We start from the raw sequence: 22,764 nt of genomic DNA, 5'->3' as shown, positions 1-22,764 counted from the left end.
TTATTTACATTTGTATGGCTTTTCTAGAGTATGAATTCTCTGGTGTAGAGTAAGGCTTAGTCTATAATTAAAAGCTTTGCCACATTCTTTACATTTGTATGGCATTACTCCAGTATGGATTCTCTGGTGTTCACTAAGGTGAGATTTTCGATTAAAAGCTTTGCCACATTCTGTACATTTGTATGGCTTTTCTCCAGTATGAATTCTCTGGTGTTGACTAAGGCTTACTTTATAATTAAAAGCTTTGCCACATTCTTTACATTTGTATGGCATTTCTCCAGTATGGATTCTCTGGTGTTCCCTAAGGTAAGATTTTGAATTAAAAGCTTTGCCACATTCTGTACATTTGTATGGCTTTTCCCCAGTATGGATTCTCTGGTGTTGAGTAAAGCTTGGTCTATAATTAAAAGCTTTGCCACATTCTGTACATTTGTATGGCTTTTCTCCAGTATGAATTCTCTGGTGTTGACTAAGGCTTACTCTATAATTAAAAGCTTTGCCACATTCTTTACATTTGTATGGCATTTCTCCAGTATGGATTCTCTGGTGTTCACTAAGGTGAGATTTTCGATTAAAAGCTTTGCCACATTCTGTACATTTGTATGGCTTTTCTCCAGTATGAATTCTCTGGTGTCTAGTAAGGCTTAGTTTATAATTAAAAGCTTTCCCACATTCTTTACATTTGTATGGCATTTCTCCAGTATGGATTCTCTGGTGTTCCCTAAGGTAAGATTTTGAATTAAAAGCTTTTCCACATTCTGTACATTTGTATGGCTTTTCCCCAGAATGGATTCTCTGGTGTTGAGTAAGGCCTGATTTTAGATTAAAATCTTTGCCACATTCTGTACATTTGTATGGCTTTTCTCCAGTATGAATTCTCTGGTGTTCACTAAGGTGATATTTTGAATTAAAAGCTTTGCCACATTCTTTACATTTGTATGGCTTTTCTCCAGTATGAATTCTCTGGTGTTGAGTAAGGCGTGGTTTTCGATTAAAAGCTTTGCCACATTCTGTACATTTGTATGGCTTTTCTCCAGTATGAATTCTCTGGTGTTGAGTAAGGCTTACTCTATAATTAAAAGCTTTGCCACATTCTTTACATTTGTATGGCTTTTCTCCAGTATGAATTCTCTGGTGTTGAGTAAGGCATGATTTTCGCATAAAAGCTTTGCCACATTCTGTACATTTGTATGGCTTTTCTCCAGTATGAATTCTCTGGTGTAGAGTAAGGCACGATTTTCGATTAAAAGCCTTGCCACATTCATTACATTTGTATGACATTTCTCCAGTATGAAGTCTCTGGTGTTCAGTAAGTTGTGATTTTCGATTAAAAGCTTTGGCACATTCTGTACATTTGTATGGCTTTTCTCCAGTATAAATTTTCTGGTGTTCAGTAAGGTGTGATTTTTGATTAAAACATTTCCCGATTTTCTCTCCAGTATGATTACTGTAGTGTTTAAAGATGTTTGAGCAACACTTAAAGACATTTTCACATTTCTTCAATTCGTAGGGTATATCTTCATTGTAAAGCCTATGGTTTTTAGTAATGGATGGAATTTGAGTAAAGTATTTTTCACATTCTTTACTTATGGAGGATTTATCACTGCTCTTATAAACAATTGAGGGATCTTTAAATGCTTTTACATATTTTTTAAACTTGTAGGGCTTCCCACCAAAATTAATTCTCTGGAGTTCAGGAATTCTTTTAGTTGTATTAAAAATGCTTTCAAATACCTTATATCTGTAATTTGTCTCTTGATTATGAAAGCTTGGATAAATAAATTTGGGGCATAGATTAAAAACTTTTTCACTTTTATCATTGTAAAGCTCTTTTAACTGATCACATGGGTGTTTTCTAGGATTTAAAAAAGAGTGAAATTTTAATGACTTTCACAGAATTTACATTGTTTTACACAAAATCTAATAAACCACTAATTACTTGGGGTAGAGATTGTCTCCAGGTCCTGAACAGAAATATTTGTGGATATTTACAAAATGGTGCATTTCAAATTATTCCACTTACTAACTAAAGAATGAAATTGATTACATAGAAAATTTTGTATCGTTTAAAGGAAGGGTATAATTACAAAATGCTGTGCAATTATATTTAAAAGCACACATGAGTCCTCAAATATGGCTGCCATATGTGTTGTTGTCTCTTTCCAGCTTAGCCAATCACCCATATCCCTACAGTTCCAACTTGCCTCAAACACACTATTGTTTGGTTTTAATTTGCGGGGAATCCTGCAGGCACTGGAACATAAACATGGCGCTTATGTGCCAGAGCATTTTCATTAAGCCAAAGACCAAACTGCATCTGAGCTGGGCTGCTCAATTTTCCAGCAAAAATATATATCACTGAGGATGTTGTTAAAATTCTTTCTATGTAACTAGCTCACTGAAATCAGTTAGAAAATACTTTGGATTTGTTGAAAACATATTCCTTGAGATGCACAGATGAGTAGTGCTAAGACCTGAGATTTAGTTCACTGGGGACATGTATAGGATCCAGGAAGTCTCTGGTTCTTATACTTGGAAAGTTTTTCTCATTGCATCCACAACCACAGAATGCATAGATATTTTGGGTATTCACTTGGAGTCAGGTCAAAATCTTTGTTGATATGAAAGATGAAGCAATGCATGTCAGATGGATCTACTGAACGATATCTATAAACTCTGCATGAATTTTTTTTTTTTTAAAAAGCATGGAATTTATTAGGAGAGAAAGACTGGTATCTGGGAACTCACAGTTGAAATCCAGCTAGTTTGAGACTATCCAATACATGTTATATACTACCTAGTTTTTTCTAAATTCAGCATGGCACTGGAGATGGTATCATTAGAGCCACATAGCCACAGCATCACAGAGGTGGGTGAGATTTGCCAGAATGCAAATCTACATGTCTAAAGAAAGAATTTTACTGTTAAAATTTTATTTCTACCTTTGATGTACACTCCCTTAAATAAAGAGTGGAAAAATTATCTAGTCATCTTTTCTTAGATCCTATGTGGTCTAGAGAATCTATAAGGTGCTTTACCTCTTTTATCATAAGTTATGGCCCTGTGTCATACTTCTTTATTATTTATTTCAGATATTCATTTTTTTTTCAGGTGGCTCATCACTTTCCAAGAAGGAAGTGACTCAGGTGGAATGCTTGAGGTCTCATGACATGGAGTGATTATGATAACTTGTGAGTCATAAACAGATAGTTAACTACACAAAGACTACTTCAAGTTGAATTAAAATTATAAATTTAAAAAGAAATGCCTACAATACTTACACCTTAAACATATTTAATTAATCAATAGTTCTTTTCAACAGAAAGTCCTAGTGAGGCTTATTACATCATTTCCATTTCTCCTTAATCTGAATATTTTTCTTGTCTCTAAGTAAAAATACTAAAATGATGAGACAATTTGTCTATATTGTGTAGAAAATCACCTTGTTATAACTTCATAAAACACATTAGAATATTGCAATTTTGTATTAGTGATCTGTAGACTTTTATCTAATGTGCAATCACATAGACATTATTAAAAGTTAAAGCATAACTGATTAATAAGCATTTTATTACTGTTTAGATTTTTTTCACTAAAATGCCCATTTCTATTCTAGTTTTATTTCTAAAGCTTCCAAAACTGGTTGAGTCTTTATTTTCCTGAAGGTATTTTAAAAACTCATCTTTATAATGGCCTGTAAACATTGAATGTATTTGTAGGTTGATACATGATTTTGCATTTGAAAATACTGTGCATTATAGTGGTTTTATACAAAATATTTTAAAATTACAATAATATACTTAAAAATTTGAACCAAACAAAAAGTGGCTGCCACAAGTTGAGGAGTCAGTCTTCTGAAATGTTTCTAATAATGTAACCTGATTAATTTGTAATTTTGTGTATAAATAATTTTCATTATTTTTTTCTCTTTATTAAAAATTTTCTGAACTTTCCTCTTTTTTTAATTTATATTTCTTGTTCAAAATTAAGTATATAACTCTCTTGGTATCCATACCTGCTCTTTATCAAGTTTTGCAAAAAATATTTTATTTCTTCTTCTTCTGAAAATTCTTGGTTTGGATTAGAAGTCATACCTGAAATAAATTAAAATAGCAAGTTATTCCACTTGCAACACTATGGGGAATAGACTCTGAAAATATATAAAAACTTATCAAGGTGGGGGAGGGGAATAGCCCCAGAACAGGATAATTTAAAGCAATTATTACTCAAGAAATATATAGAATTTACTATAATATGCTGACAAAAGCTGAGAGAACTTTGAAAATCATCTTTAAAGAATTTGTAGCACCACAGATGAGGACAACATTCAAACTGAGTGATATCACAATCACAGCCCTTTACTTCAACATATTTGAACTCCACCTGTGACTCAAATGTTGCAGAAAATAAATCTTTTATTTAGTTTTTTTTTTCTTTTTATCTTTTTGGGAAGTATTTTTTAGGATTAAACACAGTGATATTCTATCACTAAACTACATTCATAGACCTTTCAATGTTTATACTTTTTTTGAGACAGTTTATTACAACAATGCTAAAATTTATTTCAACCTGGCATTCCACTGCCGTAGATTCCCAATTATATGGAATTACATTTATATATCATTGCACATGACCTGTTTTTGTTTACATTGTGACTTCCAAATATTTTCCAAAATGACTATGATGATTTAGTTTAACATATTTTAAATAGAAAAATCTCAATGAAAATAATAGCTCACACAATAAAGAGTATAATCTACTCAAACAAACCAAAAGTTGAGAGTTGGAAATTTGATGTTGTTAATTATCTAAGCAATGCCCAATAACCTCTTGAACGATATTTATTAAACTAAATAAAAAATGTAAAAAATTGAAAAGAAATTCAGAAAAATAGGAACAGAAAAAGTAGAAATTATATACTAGAAATATTTATTTAAAAATGTCTCAGGCTGGGGATACATTTTAGATGGTAGATTGCTTGGCTCACATGAAAAAGGCTGGGCTTGATTCCCAACCCCCCCACTCCTCCCCAAACACAGTCTCATGAATTAAAAATTTGAGAAATAAAATATATCAAATGCTAAAATTAATTAAAAGATACAGGTAGTGTTGGACACAATCATGCATAACTTTAACCCCACCATCTTGGGAGGCTGAGACAGGAGGATCAGGAGTTCAAAGACTCAGGAATGATGAGGCACTAAGCACCTCAGTGAGAACCTGTCTCTAAGTGAAATACACAATACTGATGGTGTTGTAACTCAATGGTTGAGTGCTTCTGAGTTGAATTCTAAATAAATAAATAAATGAAAAAAGTTAATAAATTTATAATCAACTTTTAAAACTCTTTAAAAATAATTGACATCAAAAGATATAAAAAGAGAAATTTTATTTACAAAGATATTCTTTTATGATTAACAGTTGATTTCTTTGCAGAAGACGTCCAGAAAGGAATTGGGATATACAAGTATGTATGTTGAAAGAAAAAGAAAATATGAACCTACAATACTTTATCTACCAATACCATTTTTTTGAACTTTATGAAAAATACATCTTTAAAGATATGAAAATATTCAAAAATAGCTTTACTTCTTCACCAGCTGTAAGAGAAATAATCAGTGGAATATTTGCAATAAAATATTCTGCACAACAGAAATCATATAAAATTTGAAAGCTCTTGTGGAAAAGAAAAATATATACAAATACATATTTTATTACACTTTCATTGTTGTATGTAAAACATTTCATTCTACAATAGAATGTGGAAAACTAAAGCATAAAAATTATCATAAATATTTGCTAATTAGTATAAATTAGAAAAGCAGGTGTGACATCAATTACAACTCATGGCAACACATGTAAAAAAAACTGATTGTTTTAGAAAATCAATAAATTCAGATTAAAATGTAGTGCAAACTAAGTACTTTATTTTTTTCTTTAATTTTCCTTTAGTTATACATGACAGTAGAATGTATCTTCATATATCATACATTCACAAACTATAAAAATCTATTCTTTTGGTGATAAATTATGTGGAGTTACACTGGTTGTATATTCATTTAAGAATATAAGAATGTAATTTCCAATTTATTCTACTGTTTTTAGGCACTTAAATAATTACAAAGTAAATACAAAATAAACATCAAGGTTAAAAAAATAGAAAAAAGAAAATTATCACCATAAAAATGTATGAGCTACGCATTAAGGCATATTTTAATAGTAGAAAAAAATATAAGAAATCAACAAAACTTTAAAACTATAGAAGTTTTTCCTCATCACTAATTTCAATATCAATAAACAATTTGGAAAAAAAAACTAATCAAAACACAATATGACCAACAAGATTAAACTTAAAAATATGTTAACTATGTCAGATTTAAATCTACAAAAATTCTTTTTAGATATAAGGTCACAAGAAGATTAAAAACAAAAGGATAAAACAAATATTACTTTCAAAATTGTTGATAATATTTATATAAATAAGAGACAAAGTAGAATATTATATAAAAATAAATATGCCAAATCCTTAGAATACAATCATATGGAATATATATATAACTCAAATAATGATTTTCATCTACAGAAAGAAAAGACAAAATTCAACATCATAGAAATCAAAAACATAATAATAGGAGACATTAATCCCCAATTAATGCAAAGAATAAAAAATAGAATTGCATTATTACCCAAGGAATAAAAAAAAACCCTTCAAATAACATTAAAAACCATTTTGGTTTACAGAGGCAATATTCTCTGTAGTCTCTGGAATATTATTCCAAAGAAATCAGGTTAAACGCACAAAACAATTACAATATTGAAGTTGCATTCTAACATAACATAAAAACACAGAAATCAAAAGCAAAAGTGATATTTAAAATTTATGAATATGAGTTTAAAACCAAATTCAGCAATTAAGCAAGGCCCTAAGCAACTTATCTAGACAATGTAACAAAATTATATATAAAACAGCTGCCAGCCAGGCATGATAATACACACTTTTAATTCAAAAAGCTTGGGAGTCTGAGACAGCAGGATTGTGAGCTCAAATCCAGCCTCATCAAAACAAGGTGGTAAGCAACTGAAGGAGACCATGTTTCTAAATAAAATACAAAATGGGGCATGGGATGTAGCTCAGTGGGCAAGTGCCCCTAAGGTCAATCCCCAGTACCCTTCCCAAAAAAGGGGTGTAGATGTGGCTAAGAGGGTAAACACCTCTGATACAGAAAAAAAGCCTAAAGCATCCAAAGAAATCTATGAAGTCCATGTAATACCAATCAAAAAATCAATATTATTTTTGCACGTACAAAATAAGTTATTTAAACAATTCTATGGAATATTCTGTGTACATACATAACTACAAATATTAAAATAAAAAAAATGCTTCCCTATATAAATACAATAAATGTTACAATATTTAATAGAGCATTTTAACTTGAGGTTAAATGAAGAAGACATGAGTAATAAAACTAACATCACATCAATTAGCCCTCAACTTGATGGTCAAATAAAAATATATTTACAAATCTACTCTCATTAAAACAACATTCAGTAGAGACCAATGTGGCAAACCAATCAAATTACATTTTACATGACTACATGTAGGCAATTTGGAATAAAATATGAAAACTTTTAAAATTTTACAAAGATAAGAAATTGTATAATATTTATAATAATCAACTTTTAAGATAGTATATTAAGTGAAATAGTAATACCAATAAAAAAAAATACCAGGTAACTCTATGTATGAGAGAGATCTACTGTAGCCAAATATAGAAACCAAAAAGAATGGCATCAGGGATGAAAAGGTGAGACAAAGGATCACTTGTTTGGAGGAAAAAGAAACATACTTTTTATGTGACACACACATTCTAGAAAAATAAATCTTACAAAACAATTTATTTGAACACTACTGAGCAGTAAATTCAAAATATGTAAGACAGTAAGTTCAGAAAAGTTATACAGTGTACAGTTTTTATCAAAATTAAAAATTTGACAAATACATAAAAGATAAACAGAATTGGAAACATCTTTATGGTACCTTTAAAATACTAAAGTCTTACTCCTAGACAAAAGAACAGATTCATATATAGAGAGATAATGAATATGCCATTAATTCTAGCAACTTGGAAGAAAGGCTGAGGCATGGAAATAGAATTTAAGCTTCAGCCACTTAACAAGAGTCTATTGTAAACTGAAAGTCAAAAGGGCATGATGATGTAGCTCAGTATTATAAGAGTTCAATCCACTGTGTGTGTGTGTGTGTGTGTGTGTGTGTGTGTGTGTGTATGTATAAATATATAAACTTAAATACATTATATAATTAAGAACAAGAACTGAGTATAAACAATGTACTATATAAAATCATATATAAAAAGGGTTAATATTTATACATGTAAAAAAAATCATAGAAAACTTGATTGAAAATTGGAACACGGTTCACGTGCAGTTTAACTTCAACTAATGTTTACCTAAAGTGATAAATCATTATAATTTCTGTTCAATTATAACATATAGATATAGAAATAAAAACAATATCACGGATGTGAGAAAACCTAATGAACAATACTAAAGTTCTCTATAGAGTGAAACTCAAAAAATAAAAAATAAACCAAAAGAATTAGAAAAATGTAACCCACAAAATTCTGGATAATTGTATTACAATAGAAATATTTCTTTTTACTTTTTTTTGTAGTGATAGGTGGACAGAATGCATTTATTATATCTGTTTATTTTTATGTAGTCCTAATCATCAAACACAGTACCGCACACATGTGAGGAAAGCCCTCTGCCAGTAAACTACAGCCCTGGCTCTGAAAATTCTTCTTTAAACCACATTGATCAGCTATACTTACATAACCATTAGGAGCAGGTATTATGAAATGCTGCTATTTATTACATGGCAGAAAAATAATAATAAAATACATGTGCAATGTCAATTCCCTGCTTGAAAATGCTCTTCATCAGAGTGTTATCAACCTCAAATATGATCTCTGGCGCACAGCACCTGAGAATAAAAGAACTCTCTTTATAGATAAGCACAATGTTTCACTGAGCCTAAAACTGTCTACATAACAGTAGGTTTATACAATGGACTTTCTTGAGAGCTACACAAAACTCCTAACATTGCACATTACAACTTAGTATATAACTGAGAAATAAGGTGCATAATGTTGCTAAGTTGGTAACCTGCCTAGTAATAAAATGAACAATATGTAGTAGTGATGCCAATGAATTAAATTAACCTATTGATATGGGGCAGCTTGGCCTTCTTGCCATTATCCCACCTTTCCTGCCTCTTGAATCTTTTTTTTTTTTAAACAATGCTTTGTGTATTTGAATGTAGGGAGATCACTGGAGAACAAAAAAGAGCTTAAATAATTCATATGCATAATAAACACAGAGCATGCAATGCTCTTTAATTATTGCAACAGAAATAAACCTAGGCTTGAAAAAATTAATTTTTGTGTCAGATTTTAGCTTATCAATTAACATTTTTAAATGTGAATTCCTCTTTGACATTTGAACCTCTTATGTGTACTCTTTGCTTCATTGATTTCTACCCACTTTGATATATGTCTGCTGTCAATTTTCTCTTAAAATTTCAAGGTTATTTCTTTGGGGGAAAGAAAGGTGACCAAGGATAACTTACAGAGAGCAAGATGTTTTTGATGGAAAATGGAGTATGTCACATTTTGTTATTTTCTTCATAACTACAGAAGGCTTTTTAATATTTTCCTCCATATAAAAAAATAAAGAGAAAATACCCTTAAGATTCTACACAATTATTTTCCAAATCATTTTTTCGGACAAAAACACTAAAATACTTTGAAACCATTTTTATTCTCTACATTGTGAGCACTAATTAGAAATGATGATAAAGATAAAGAAAAATATTTAACACTTTCTTTTCTACAAAAACAAATGCCCAATCTTTGTCCTAAAAAACAAGAAACTAAAACGTTTTCATGCAAAATAGAAGCTGGCATAAGATACACTATACAGTTAAAAAATTAAATATTGGTTTTGAATTAGAAGTTCTGAATAAAATTTAGGCTCACCAATAAAGAGTAGGTGTCTACAGATCTCTAACATCACATCTCCATATAAAGTCTTCTGAGAAGGGTCCAGGCATTTCCATTCCTCTTCTGAAAAATCAATGACCACATCCCTTAATGTCAATGGTTCCTGAAGTAAAAATGAATAAATACACATCACATAAACCATATGATTCATGACAAAGTATTTAACTTCACAAAAATTTTAATGAGTTAAAAGAGAAGGTTTTCACATATGGTAGTGATGTCAACCGTTCAATAAGATACTTTTTTTATGGTGCTGGGGATTGAACCCAGGGCCTTGTGCATAAAATGGAAGCACTCTACCAACTGAGCTATAACCCCAGTGCCAATAATTTGTTATAAGCAGTAAAATTGGTGGATAAATTTGGTATAATGAAACCCAGGGAGCAGTGCATGAGAAGCAAAACACTGAAGCAAAAAAGTGGAGAAAATCCAACATAATTTCAAAGGATAAATAATAGTTGCAATTAGTTATTGAATATTCAAAAGAAGCACAACAAACAAAGCAATGATACTTGAAACATACATAGAAAAAACATAAGTAATAACTATACTTATACAACAGTGGTCACCTTAGCGTGTTGAAGACATAAGAGATCATTAAAGACACACCAAAACTTTCAACAGTCCACATATTTATTTGAATGGTTATCTCCAAAGTTGTCTATCTTCTCATTATTTAAACAAACCATAAATCTATACTATATTTAAAAAAATTATTTTTACTTCTGCAGACCACAATATCACAACTCACTTCTAAAACAATAAAATTTTTAATTTTCAAACTATTACAAAACACTTAGGTACTTGGGTCAACTTGAACTACATGGAACAAAGTTATATAACAAAAAATAAAAATAAAAAAAACACATTAAGTGAACAGACTGTTAATCTCTCAGTTCATAAGGAAACTGACACTTCAGGTTTAAAATTCCCAGATTTGTAAAACCACTCTCACTGTAAAACTGTATCCTCACCTGGCTCATTTCAAAGTAGAAAGTGAGAGAATACTAAGCAGTTAAGAACAAAAATTCTGAAAGGTGCTGGCACCCTAAATGCCTCCCTGACTACATAGAAATACATCTTTTTCCAGAGTCTCACTTATCACTAGTGAACCAACACATACATGAAGTTAGTTTAACATTCTGTGTGATGTCTTTCTTCTGAAACAGCATTATTTTTTTTTAATTAGAGATTTAACCCAGGAGCTCTCGACCCCTGAAATGCATTTCAAGAAGTTTTTATTTTTTTTTAATTGTGATAAATGGGCTTACAAAGTTGCTTAGGGTCTCTATATTACTGAGATTGGACTCAAATTTACTTTCTTCCTATCTCATTTTTTCACATCACTGTGATTACAGGTGTGTGCCACGACTCCTGACTCTGCAACCACTTTTGATACCAAATGTGTGAAAAACAACCAATATTTCAACAATTAATAGTCTCATAATTCAATTCTGATAACATCTAGTACATATCCCACAAGGCTGGTGTTATGCCTATAAAATTTTCTTAAATGAAGTGCCAGTTTCAAGTCACAGAATAGAATAATATTTATATTTATGATTCATTTCCTATAAATTAGGGGTCTCTACATCTACACAAACAAGTTACTTATTCTGATAAAAAAGAACACACTTATGTATACCCGCTTCTTATAAATTATATAAATAGGGAAGTTGACAATTGAAACCTTGCATATAATATAAAAAATGACAGAGGAAAATGGGACACCTTATAGGCCATTTTAGGAAATAACTGGTTGAAGATATTACCTCCAATTTTTCTGTTCTACTACAGAAGAGCTCCCTTCCCAATATGATTTAGAAGATCCTCACTATTTAAAATATGATGGTTTAGAAACTCAATCAGAATAGTCACATTGTTGTCCCTAAAAAAAAATTAATTGAACACTTTTATATTCAGGGGTAACAACAAAATATTTGTTTAAAAAAAAGTGAAACTTAAGTCTCTCCTTTATGTGAAACCCTTAGAATATTAAGCCATCTCATGTCAGCACAAAACAAATACACACAATTTTCTTAAAACTCCTAAGTATTTGTTGGCTTCAGGGTAAAGGAATCTTCATCTGGAATTTTGATTTATTTTTTGGTAAGGGGTCATTCTACAACTAAGATATATTCTAGGCATTTTATTTTTTTATTTATTTTTTATTTTTTGATACAGTATCTCACTAAGTTGCTACACTAAGCTTCAGGTTTGATCTTTCTTTCTCAACCTCCAGGTTGTTGTGATTACTGGCATGGCCTAATGTGCCCAGAATTTTATAAATTTTCTAACCTCCTTTTGTCCATTTTACTTTCACCTTACTAATTTGCTAATTTTCTATTAAAAAAAAAAAAAACCTTGACAGCCTAAGATTTTGGATGCATTCATATCTTATGTTTGATGAATTCGAAGTACTGCAATGTAGATTTAGAAAAAGAAAAGCTGCTTATTGCCTATCTCTGAATTTTTCTAACCTGACATTCTAGAAATAGCTCCACAGCAAGAAAAATTATAGCCATAGATACAACTAAGATCTTACTTAACCTTCAGTGATGTTCTTTTACAGGCTCAAAAAATTACCATAGTTTGAATACAATTTGATTTGAAATTTAACTCTATATTTTCTCTTTGGAAACTTTTTTTTAAACCTTTCAAATATTAGTGACAAATAACATTTTATATGTAATAAAAATATCAGAATAAGTGAGAGATGCTCAATTTATATAAAATTTATTTAAATATTTAGTGACCACCCCAAACATGAAGCACTACATTATATCTTCCAATTAGCATATTGGGAGTTTTTCCTTGAAGACATCTGCACAAACACAGTAGGATTTTTTTTTTCTAAATCCTTGCTACAGTTTATTCTCCTTTCAAATTATAAAAAAATCTTCCCTAGGTGAGTAAGAAAATGGAAGTCAAAAATCATATTTGCCTTTCTTTTCAGTTACAAAATCAATGTATCTGAGCAGCAATGTATTTCTGTGGAGCTGAACCTAACATTTGGGGAAAATAATATTAGTATTCCAATATTTGATGTTTACATGAATCCTATAAAAGATATCTCTATAATCTCTAGAGTATCTAGAGTATTCATCTAGTTAAACAAGGTGCCCCATTCCCTGACCACAAGGTAGTCTGTATGAAAAGAGGATTACACCCAGGTTGGTATTCTCTAGGTAATTCAACATGGGAGCTGTGGGCACCTTGGGTTAGCTTCATGTAATTTTTACACCATGGACACTCAAAGACATGGCAGACACTTAAAAGACATCATACTCTAAAGTTTCTTAAGGGGACCCCAAACTTGCTATCTATGCTTATGAAATACAAATAAACAAAAGGTTCAAAGATGTCTTTAATTTTAATACTAAAGATTAAACTCAGCAGTGTCTACACACTGAGAGACTTCCCCCTTCCCTTTTTATTTTTTATTCTCAATATATTGATCCTCTTGCTTCAGCCTCCTAAAATGCTGAGACTATGAACATGCATCTTCACACACAGAATTAGGTACAAATACTCTTTAAAGTGTTTCATGTTATAACTCCATGTTCCTTTCATGTAAAAGTACAACCATACACATGCACATACACACTCATTCACTTTTAAAAATTCCATCCGAAACCAAGGAAAAGATGAATTAAAACTATGTGTATTTGAAATGTTCCAGGAACCATACTTCATAATATAGTGAATTAGCTGAGAAAAGATGACATTTAGGAAAATCATGCTTACCACACATTTGGAAAATGCACTTTAAAAAGTGGGTGCCACCTGGTAAGAAAAGAGAAACTGAAAATTCCTTGGACCACAGCTCCTCCCAAATATGAATTATTTACATGAGTCAAAATTCTCGTGTCCTGATCCTGTCTATAACATCCACTCTAAAGGGGTGTAGGCAAGAAAACACAGAGTTACTTTCAGGCCAGGAAGAGGTCACCAATCTGGAACAGGACAAAAAAGTAGAATCCTCACAGTCAACCCCATTCTTAGGGCCAGAGGTGGCAGTATATTGAGCTTTATCAAATTTATAGTAGAGTTAAAAGATTAAAAAGGTGACATCAGGAAAGCCTAGTTTCTCACAATTAGTTTGGACTACTTTTACTCAACCCCTTTCTTCTGCTTCATAATGTCGAGCCCTGCAGACTTATCATTTTTAAAAATACTCGAGGGCCTGTGGTGGTGGCTCTGGTAGACTGCTTGCGTAGCATGCATGTGGCAATGGGTTCGATTCTCGGCCCCACATAAAAACAAACTAATGTATCCACCTACAACTAAAGATACATAAATAAATAAATAAATATTTTTTTAAAAAAATACCCTGAGAGTCAGAGGGAAAAGGCTTGTGACAGACACACCCAGGCATCACAAAACCTGGAGATGGATCAAGAGATCTGCCTGAGACACAGATGAATTTTCTCCCAGATTTTGAAGCCTACCCTCTATTATTTGGTTGTTGCTCTGATTCAATAATTATTACCCCCAATCACTTCTGATTGAATAATTTTTACCTGAATAGAGAAAATAACAACATCAGACTCCTCTGCCTCTGAGTGCCAGGTGAAACTATTTCAACTAAGGCTTTAGGACCCCAAAATAATGAACTATTATATTTCCTCTCAGACAAAGCCTTTTATGTACTAGAAGACCTGGCCATAGAATGGGACATAAATATTTAATGTTGAATATAAGGTCATATCAGGAACAATAATGCCAATAATAGATTGACAAATGCAAATAATATAGTGAGAATTACTTTACATATTTGGGTTTCAAAACCTTCATACTCTGGCTAAATGAGGCTTGTTTGGTTGTTTGGTTGGTTGGTTCCAGGGATAGACCCAGTGATGCATCATCGAGGATATCTCCAGTTGTTTTCATTTTTTCATTTTTTCCCCAAAAACTCACTAAGTCTTTGAGGCTGACCCTAAGCTTGTGATTAACTTTTGTTAGTTTTCTGAATCACCAGCATTACAGGTATGCACTCATCTCTTGTTCAGGAAATTTGATGCAGCTAGAGTTTAGAAAAAGTAGATAATCTTCTATAGCATCATACATAGTTTAAAAAATAAAATGATAAATATGTATAACTGAGCTTTTAGATATCATAAGTAAAACAAATAAATAATTATAATAATAAATGTCTATAAATTCTTATAATTTATGTTACAACAAATAATTTGTACTATACAATAATTTAAGATATAAAATAATTTAAAATTTTATTACATAAAATTATGATTATAATTTCTAGGAAAATTATTTATATTTTAACCCAATATTATTCATAACTTTATTATTCTAATAGAGAAACAAGGAAAATTGTTAGCTAACTACATGTGTTTTTCATTAAACTTTCAAATCTCACACTTCTTTCCACTTCTAATACTTCTCAAGGTAGACCAGCCATATTCCAAGAACTCTTTAGCCACATATGGCAAATGGCTGCGACATCAAAAGTATATATTAAGTGCTGTGGTTTCCTACACTGAAAAAAAATTTTAATGACTGAAACCCTCCTTTCTTATCAAAGTTGAGAAAACATGTTTTCCTTAACAATATTTCTCCTTTAAAGCAAATGAAAAAGAAATAATATTTTTAGACCCAGGAGGCTACTATGAGAGTTGCCTAAAGCCAGCCATTCTTTCAAACTTATAACTGTTATAGTAACTTTTCATATATTAAAGAACAAACAACTGATGATGCAAATCCAGGGGGAAGTGTCTTTATATATCTTCATGTCTGTATATACTTTTTAGTTGTGAACAAAAAGATTATATATTTTTTTTAATTTTTCCATTGGGCCTTCATCCTAGTGATCCAGCTATGGTTGTCTGGCTTATCTTTTGTTGTAGAGTATGCTGTGAGTAAAAGTACTAATAACATTTTCATGTCTATATGCATTTTGGCATTACTCAAAATTATTTTACAGATCTTTTAACATTAAATCAAGAAAAATAAATTCAGTGCTTCTTCCATGCCTAAATCTATGCAGTTAATTTGAAATTATTATGTTTTGAATTCTGGCTTCCTGTTTCTATTAAATGTATTTTAAGCTATCAAGTATTACAAACTACCAAAAAACTTACTAATTCATGATTCAAATGAACAGTTTTTGAGTAGGCCAAAATTATATTGACTTATCTGAGCTATTCTGTTTCCAGCAGAAATTTTACATGTGTATGTTCCACTATTTGACATGGTTACCCTGTTCCTGGAAGAGAGATGACTGTCCATTTTGGTCTTTTCATTCTCATCCACGTGGTCTCTTCTCCTTTATAATCCTAATATGAGCTTCTTTTTCTTCTTCTTAAGATGATGAAGTTTACAAAGATAAAAACTGGAAAAATTCAACATACTTTAGGTTTAAGCAAAATACCAGTAGGTTTCCATATTTACCCTCTTCTACTGCATGTAATATAATAGCCATACTTTTTATTCAAATATTGGCAAAGATATACTACCTCTTGATAAGGAGAGCTATAACAGAGAATTGCCAATTTGTTGGGATACAGTGAAGTATATGGAACTGGAGCTATTTTTGCATTGTATACTCTTTATTTTCTTTTCTTTTAGAGAATATTTGTATGTCTATTGTAAATTAATACAATTTTACAATACCACAGATAGTAAGAGGCTATTCAGGTTTTGAACTCAGAATCACAACTGTCTGTCTCAAAAACTCAAAGATTTTTTTAGATTATATAATCATGCTACATTTCTATGGCTCTTAATATAGTTCAATTGATAATGCTTGCATTGAATGTGAAAGACCCTGGGATAAATTCCTAGCACACACACAAAAAAAAAAAAAAAAAAAAAAACTAAATAAAACTTTTTGAGGATTCTATGAACTAAAAAATTACACCTCTGCTATAGAAGCACATTCTTTAGCTTTACATGTTTAACTACTTTTTACTATTCAAATACTTTCAAGAACACTCAAGTATTTTTTTAATAGGGTATAATTTGGGTAAATCAATTTGGACTGTGCTTTGAAAATTAAGCTAAATGATTCATTTTTATTTCTCAACATAATAGTAAAAATGTGCATAACATACAGTATATATTCAACGTAGTTTATTTATTTATTTTTTATTTTTTGGTATTCGTAGTCTATTGTAATTTTGAACCTAGTCTAAACCTAAACATTCTTTTTATGAAATAGCTTCTTGATATGAAAGCAAGGGAACAAGATAGATCTACTGAAAAAAATACTTTCTCACCAGTTTGTGTAAATACCTGAAAATTTAAGAAAATCATCTTAAAATAAATAAAATCACCTTTTATTATTTTCAACATGGCAAATCTGTTTACTATAAACCCCTACATGAAAGGGTGAAGTTGACAAATCCAAACAGCACACAAGGGAAACACAGAGACTTAAAGCATTTTTAACTGGAAACCAGTGGTTTCCAATTCTGTGTACAGGTACTTGAAGGGCTCTTTAATTTTAAAAAGAAAAAAAAAATGCATTAAAATAATATAATCCATAACCCTGGATTTCATATGCCTGGAGAAAAACCTAGAAAGATTGGGAAAAAATTACCATGTATAGTAAAACTAAAAAACACTACTTTAAATTAACATCTTTTAAAAAATGAGTTTCAAAGACACATAAGATATATGCGAATGAATTTAGCTAAACAATTTTTCAGTTTTTTGTTTTGTTCTGTTTTTAGCTATGGAAAGTACTTGTGATAATCAACTAACAAATAGAAAAAATTGTATTTTAAATAAAAATTCTGGAGATTCTTGTTATTTGGTACTGGTATTACAGCTTTACGTTTGAAGTGAGTAAGCACATTATGGCAGGAACACATGGCATAAAATTGCACCAGGTGTCAACAATTTTTTCCAAATACATACTCTACAAAGAACTAAACAATTCCCAATAGGCGTTACCTTCTAATGTTTTTACTAAATAAAACCACCTTAGAAACAGACCTCTAATACATGGACCATTATGAGGCAGTTATTTAAACCAAAGAACCTGTATTGTATTATTGATGTCCTTTGCATACACTGATCTTTGATAGTCATTTTTTCCCATTCAAGTCAGTTAAAAATTACTGGTAATTCACCAGGCACAGGACACAGTTATAAGTGTCTTGATCATGAAACACATCATTTTATCAAAGAATTTAATAGGAGACAATTATTAAAGAAAATTTCTTAAGCCATGGGTTGTGTTGCATGCCAATAATTCTACAATGAAGGTGTCTGGTACTGGTGGATTGCAAGTTCAATGACAGGCTTGGGAACATAGCAAGGTGTCATTTATGGATGTACTTTAAATTGTTCATTTAAACATTCAAGAACATTTGAGTTATCTCTTATATTGGACCATTAGGACTAGTGGGGCCATCAATAATTTTAAATAAATAATTATTCCATTCAGCTTATTCTTTCCTAGTATTTCAATGACACTATATTTTATTTTTACTGTTTGCTATGAAAATCATAATTTCCATTTTATCATTTCAACTTAATTAGAGTAAATATTATATCTGTTTACTAAATACAAACTAAAAACCTTACCACAGACTGTTTAATTTTCTTGAACCTTTTGTGCAATTACTATAAACATTAATGTACACATTGTATATCCCAAAATACACCATATAATTTTTGTACAAAAAATCATAGATTATTATAAAACAAAGAGAAACAAGTATCAATCATAAGACTAATAATTTATGCTATCCATGGTGGTACACACCTATAATTCCAGTGACTTGAAAGGATGAGGCAGGAAGATCACAAGGACAAATATTGCCTCTCTTACTTAGCAAGGCTCTAAGTCATTCAGCAAAACGCTATCTCTAATAAAAATATTAAAAAGGTGTGGGAGCTCGAGATACAGCTCAGTGCTTAAGTGTACCTAGGTTCAATCAATGGGACCAAAATAAAGATTTCTAATATATTATAAAACTTAGGCTGTACGGTAAAACTAACAGGATATATTATTCTTTGTACTGATTTTTTTATGTTCTACAAGATACTTTGCTCTCAGCTTTCTAAAGTTTTTAGGAAAGTGAATTCAAGAATTCCAAAGTCACTAAACACTACACAATTAGGAATATAGAGATCCTTTAATACCCCTGGTGAAAACTCTAAAACACATTAGAGATGAAAAACAGTTCTATTTGACCATTGTTAATTTAAGTCTTCACTCTCAAAATTGTATCTACACAATGAAAACACACTTTAGATAACATTCAGCCAGAAATTAACCACATAATACACATTAATCAGAAGCCCAAGTGCATTTGCTTTGTTGACTTTTTCATTTTCTCTAAAGTATCCTATTTTGACACACTTCATTTATGAGGACCTTGAAAATATCTACTTTTTAAGTTCTGTCATTACTCATTTGAGGAAAGAACAAAATTAATACAGCAAGAGATAAAAAGATCTTACTTCACCATATTAAAAACATTGGTGAGCATCCCACAAACCTACAATTCAGAAACAAACAAACAAAAAAAAGACCACTAAAGAGACACAAATACATCCACTCAGAGAAAGAAGTGAAAGAAACATGAAACAGTAAATTTCCTGTTCTCAATTAAGTAGATGACAAAAGCAATAAAGAATTCCTCCAATCTTTAAAACTAAAAACAAATATTTTCAAAAAGTTTGTCAGAATCAGCCCTACACATGAACACTGAAAAATATAAAATATACTCAAAAGTATTTTATAACAAAATACTTTATAAAGAATAAGTAATGAGAAGTTATATAAAATATAGAATACTTCCTAAAGTCACATCTACAGTAAGCAGAAGTTAAGAAATTAAAGGAAAAAAGTTTAAATACTGAAAAATTTGAAGAATTTTCTTTAACAAGCTGCTGTTTCTGTTTCTGAGAATATGATTGGCAGCTTTCAATTATAATTTGCAAATATATGCACAACCTGAACAACAACTATTTATATTTGATACTTACCACTTTAGCATAATTCTGTTTGGTCACATCATCAATTAAACTTGCAAAAAAATCCCTAGATTCTCATTGCTACAAAAGGAAATAATCACAAATATAACAGTTTAAAATAATAGAAAGTCATTCTTTTATAGACATGGATGTTTTTATTATCACAACAGAGAATTAATATCAAAGTATTAGCAAAGCCACACTCTTTCCACAAACTCTTGAAGAGAATAATTTTAGGTTCTAATGGCTATTGGTCTCTTTTCTGTGGTTACATGTTTCCCTTCTTTTTGTAGTGATGCAGCCTTCAAAAGAGTAAAGAGAGACAAACTCTCTGTAACTATATCTATCTATCTATCTATCTATCTATCTAAACATTTGTAACCACAGAAAAGAGACCAGTAGCCATTAGAATCTAAAATGATTTTAGATAGATAGATATACATATGGATAGATATAGGAATAGATAATAGAGTGTGAGAGAGTGCACATGGTGCTGTCACAGTAAGTTATGACATTCAAACTTCATAGAATCTGAGAACTGTAGAAATATAGAATGCAGATGCTGCATTGAGTTAGTTTATTCTTGCAGAGAATAATTGAAAGAATCACACAAAAGGATATTTTATGCACAGTGGATGAAAAAAGAGAGGGAACACAGAGCCAGGAGAATGTAGCAAAAACAGGTTAATTATTCACAAAAGTGAGTGTAATGGGTGAAAAATGTGACATTATACACTGTCTCTAGATGCAGAGCAGAGGACAGCACCATGTCCAGAATGCCGGTCTTATTTGTTTTTTCTTGGAACCCTGGAAACTCTCTCAATACCATGGGGCATTGAATTATTCCAACTAATACTCTATTCATACTTTCTGTCTGTCCTTGGTCATCCTCTTACAATAAGCATGCATGATACTTATTTGAAAACTGGTAAAGGAGAAACTACATCAGTGAGTTCTTTTACTTAATTTTAAAAAATTTCCCCTGTATATTTCCATGGATTTATGAACCTAAATGGCATTTTTAATATTTTAGAATGAGGAACACTCAGTGATCAAAGCTAAAATATAAATTGGGAGAAAATACTTGCAAAGTACATATGTAGCAAAAAAATGATATGACAGAATGAAAGTGGAGTTATATTTGTGAATAAAAAAAAGACATATCAAAAGAGTATGTTACAGGAAAAAAAATTTATAAATCCACTTAATAAAAGAAGAAATATTCAACCATCACATAAATTTTCAAAAAAAAAAGAGTATAAATCACTACAACTGAGACAAGTTCACACTAAAGCAAATTCACTATTGCATACCAATCAGGAAGGAAAACATGAAAAAGAAGGGGAAAAAAAGATTGAAATTACAAACATGCTAATTTATTAGAATTGTCAAATCCTTTTCTTTGCCATGCAAAAATTAGAGCCTTGTTGAAAAATTTATTTGGTACTGCCTAAATAGGTAAACATTAATGAGTCATCAGTTCTATTCCTGGGCAACAAAATATTCTGAATGTTTAAACAGGTAATTGCCACTGCAGTTTTAATCATGAAAATAGACTGCATCTGCCATGACCTTCTACATTCCAGATTCCCTAACTCAAGGCCCTGGTTACCAAGATTCCCATAAGCCTATGCCCAGTACAACAACAATGTCAGAGTAAAGCATAAGGAATGTGGCATAGTTGAGAATCAAGGATCTGAACCTAGACACAATGGAAGAAAATGCAAACTAGAGAGAGTATAAGAAAAAGTGGTGAGTGAGTAAAAGAATGGATCTGAGGAGGAAGAAGAAACTGTGAACTGTGTATTAGATGAGAAAAACCTTCATCCCAAGTGAGAGAAAACAAGACATATTGTGGCAGCATAATATTTACCCCAGTGGCCTCATATTTAGAAATTCCTAAAAACTAGAACTTAAAGGTGTAACAGTGTAATCAAACAAGTATGCAACACATCTGGCTTCCTGCCCCTACCAGAGATGTCACAATCTTTTTCTTTAAGACTACTAATTTCTTCCTCTCCAGGCACTGCTCATTTAACTTAAATCTGTTGTTGCTCCACTTCTGGGCCTGTTCCATTTAAGCTCCCTCAGATATTCTCCAGTAACTCATACCGATTTTTTTTTCTTTAAACAATCCCACCAAATTCTTATACTCTTGTAATGTCTCATACCTGAACTCTTAATGCGCTATCCCTGACATTTTGAGCTACCCCTCTTTTATTGTGACTCCTGAATCACCCTCCAATTAGTTCCACCAACAAAGCTTTAAGCATATTTGGTGTAAGATTGTGTTTCCTACACAATGCATTACATATTTTACTCATTTTTATATAATTAAATAAATAAATGGTCTCACTCCTGTATATATTAATTATTTTAAAGAATAATACATTTAAAAAAAGTTGGAATGGAAAAGATGAAGTTACCACTAGGGTGACTGGAGGGTATATTAAAAGCAATAGGAAATGAAGCTCTTCTCTGTAGCATCATTAATGTTCTATTTATTAATAGAAATAGTAGTTCCATAGTAGGTTCCACTTTTAATAATTCATTGATCTGTAAAGTTTTGGTTGCATCATTAAATAAGATCAAATTATTTCACAAAAGGTGGTGGAAAAGAGACTAAAAAAGGGCACTAGAAACTACTTTGGGGTAATGAATGAATTAATTCATTAATTCATTTATTCATTATTGAGTTGAAATGTGGTAAAGTGCTTGCCTCACATGCATA

General features: G+C 31.0%; 1 protein-coding gene across 1 annotated transcript; it reads right to left on the bottom strand.

Moving 5' to 3' along the window:
* Positions 1–22,110, bottom strand: LOC144368935 (uncharacterized). The gene is made up of 4 exons (XM_078027890.1): positions 22,006–22,110; positions 10,059–10,185; positions 4,016–4,094; positions 1–1,855 (listed from the first exon to the last, which is right to left on the bottom strand). Exons 1-4 carry the CDS (start codon positions 22,108–22,110, stop codon positions 1–3), a joined length of 2,166 nt encoding a protein of 721 aa, XP_077884016.1.
* Between the last annotated feature and the right edge of the window lie 654 nt (positions 22,111–22,764).

This window comes from Ictidomys tridecemlineatus, chromosome 12, assembly GCF_052094955.1.
Source record: "Ictidomys tridecemlineatus isolate mIctTri1 chromosome 12, mIctTri1.hap1, whole genome shotgun sequence".
NCBI classification, from domain to species: domain Eukaryota; kingdom Metazoa; phylum Chordata; class Mammalia; order Rodentia; family Sciuridae; genus Ictidomys; species Ictidomys tridecemlineatus.
The sequence above is the reverse complement of the archived record's forward strand: the minus strand, read 5'-3'. Positions and strand labels throughout refer to the sequence as shown.